The 1,893-nt window shown below is 33.3% G+C and overlaps 1 protein-coding gene across 1 annotated transcript in view; it reads left to right on the top strand.

The window, feature by feature from the left end:
• Positions 1–1,893, top strand: part of LOC106469418 (transmembrane channel-like protein 3) — a 60,752-nt gene that overhangs the window by 18,258 nt on the left and 40,601 nt on the right. The window contains exon 4 of the mRNA XM_022397936.1: positions 326–407. Within this exon, the coding sequence (XP_022253644.1) occupies positions 326–407 (82 nt within the window). The remainder of the gene's footprint in view (positions 1–325; positions 408–1,893) is intronic.

The raw sequence follows: 1,893 nt of genomic DNA, 5'->3' as shown, positions 1-1,893 counted from the left end.
AAAAACAAAAAAAAACCTTCCCTAGCTCTTCAAGACTCTTAATGTTCCTAGTTTTACTATTTTACCTTGTTAATGTCCCCGGGTGTATTAGTTAATTATGCTTAATCTGTGTATTAGAATCACGTTTTGTGCTTTTTCTAGTGGTTCCAGAGATTACCTTGTTAATGTCCCCGGGTGTATTAGTTAATTATGCTTAATCTGTGTATTAGAATCACGTTTTGTGCTTTTTCTAGTGGTTCCAGAGATTACCTTGTTAATGTCCCCGGGTGTATTAGTTAATTATGCTTAATCTGTGTATTAGAATCACGTTTTGTGATTTTTCTAGTGGTTCCAGAGATTAGAAAGAGGGATGGCAAATCTTGTTGTTACTCTAACTCCTTGGGCCATGAGGATTAAAAGGATCGAGAGTAAGTATAGATAAGTTATCATTGTTTATTATATGGGGGATCGAGAGTAAGTATAGATAAGTTATCATTGTTTATTATTTGGGGGATCGAGAGTAAGTATAGATAAGTTTTCATTGTTTATTATATGGGGGATCGAGAGTAAGTATAGATAAGTTATCATTGTTTATTATATGGGGGATCGAGAGTAAGTATAGATAAGTTTTCATTGTTTATTATATGGGGGATCGAGAGTAAGTATAGATAAGTTATCATTGTTTATTATATGGGTCATTAAAGCGTTCGAAACTTTTACTTGTTTTCTCGTGAATAATCTCGCACCAGGCTGCTTCTGAGATGTCATGAATAAAATACTTTCTATCGTTGAGTAAATATTTGTACACTGAAAAAAGGGGTTATCCACACAGTTCTTGGAATGCTGACATTAATGATATTAAAATTGTTTCTATATAAAATGCAGATGATACTAAAGCAGTTGTTCCAAACTGTGTGTCGCAGCAAGTTGCTAGCGATGTCGCGAGAGTTTCACCAAACGAAGAATAACTAAGAACATTAAAAACACTATTAAAAAAAAACTGCATGTGGCAGCAGTGGTGTTGTGCAATTCAAGGTAAGTGGGTTAGGGTGTCGTATGTGAAAAAAAATTTGGAAACCACTCTACTAAAGTGTGAAACCATTTAATTGGACAGCTGAGATATTCGGAGATACTTTTCAGATGGGGAAAATTCTTTAAGTATTCAGGGTAAATATATTCCTTATAGAAATAAAAGGGTAGCTGCAAGTGAAAAACAGGTTGACTCACAAAGGGTATAAGAGAATAAATTGAAGAAAAGCATCACAAATTTAAGAAATATAAATTGACTGTTATGACGGGAGATTTAGAAGATTATAGAAGATCAAGAAAGTTGGTGAAACAGAAAAATTAGGACATCAAAAAGGATGTTTGAGAAAAGGTTGGCTGAAAATGTCAAAATTAACAGTAAGGATTTCTTTAAATACATTAAGGGTAAACAAAATGTTAGGATGATAAAGAAAGAAGTGTATCTGATGATTATGAGGTGGCTGGGTTATTAAATTTTGTTTTTTCTTCAGTTTGTACTAACGAAGATTTAAGAGTATTCCAGATCTTGAACAGTTGATAGATGGAAACAAGATCGAACATGATGGCTTCATTAATTCTGAACTTATTAAGAAAAAATTGGAAAGCTTAAAGAACAATAACGCTCCTGAGCCAGATAATATTTCCTCAAAGGTTTTGAAAGAGGTTAAAGATTGGATATGTGAGACACTACTATTTTTGTAAGTCCTTGAATTGTGGGCAGGTACCAGAGGAGTGGAAGTTTGCTAATATCACTAATCTTTTTAAGGGAGGTGATAAAAATTGTCCCAGTAATTATAGGCCTATTTGTCTTACATCATTTGTGTGGAAAGTTTTGGAAAGTCTGATAAAAGATGCTTTGCAAAGCCATTTAACAAAGTTTAGAATTGT

This window comes from Limulus polyphemus, unplaced genomic scaffold, assembly GCF_000517525.1.
Source record: "Limulus polyphemus unplaced genomic scaffold, Limulus_polyphemus-2.1.2 Scaffold3475, whole genome shotgun sequence".
Taxonomy (NCBI): domain Eukaryota; kingdom Metazoa; phylum Arthropoda; class Merostomata; order Xiphosura; family Limulidae; genus Limulus; species Limulus polyphemus.
Note: the sequence above shows the minus strand (reverse complement) of the source record. Positions and strands in the feature narration are given on the sequence as shown.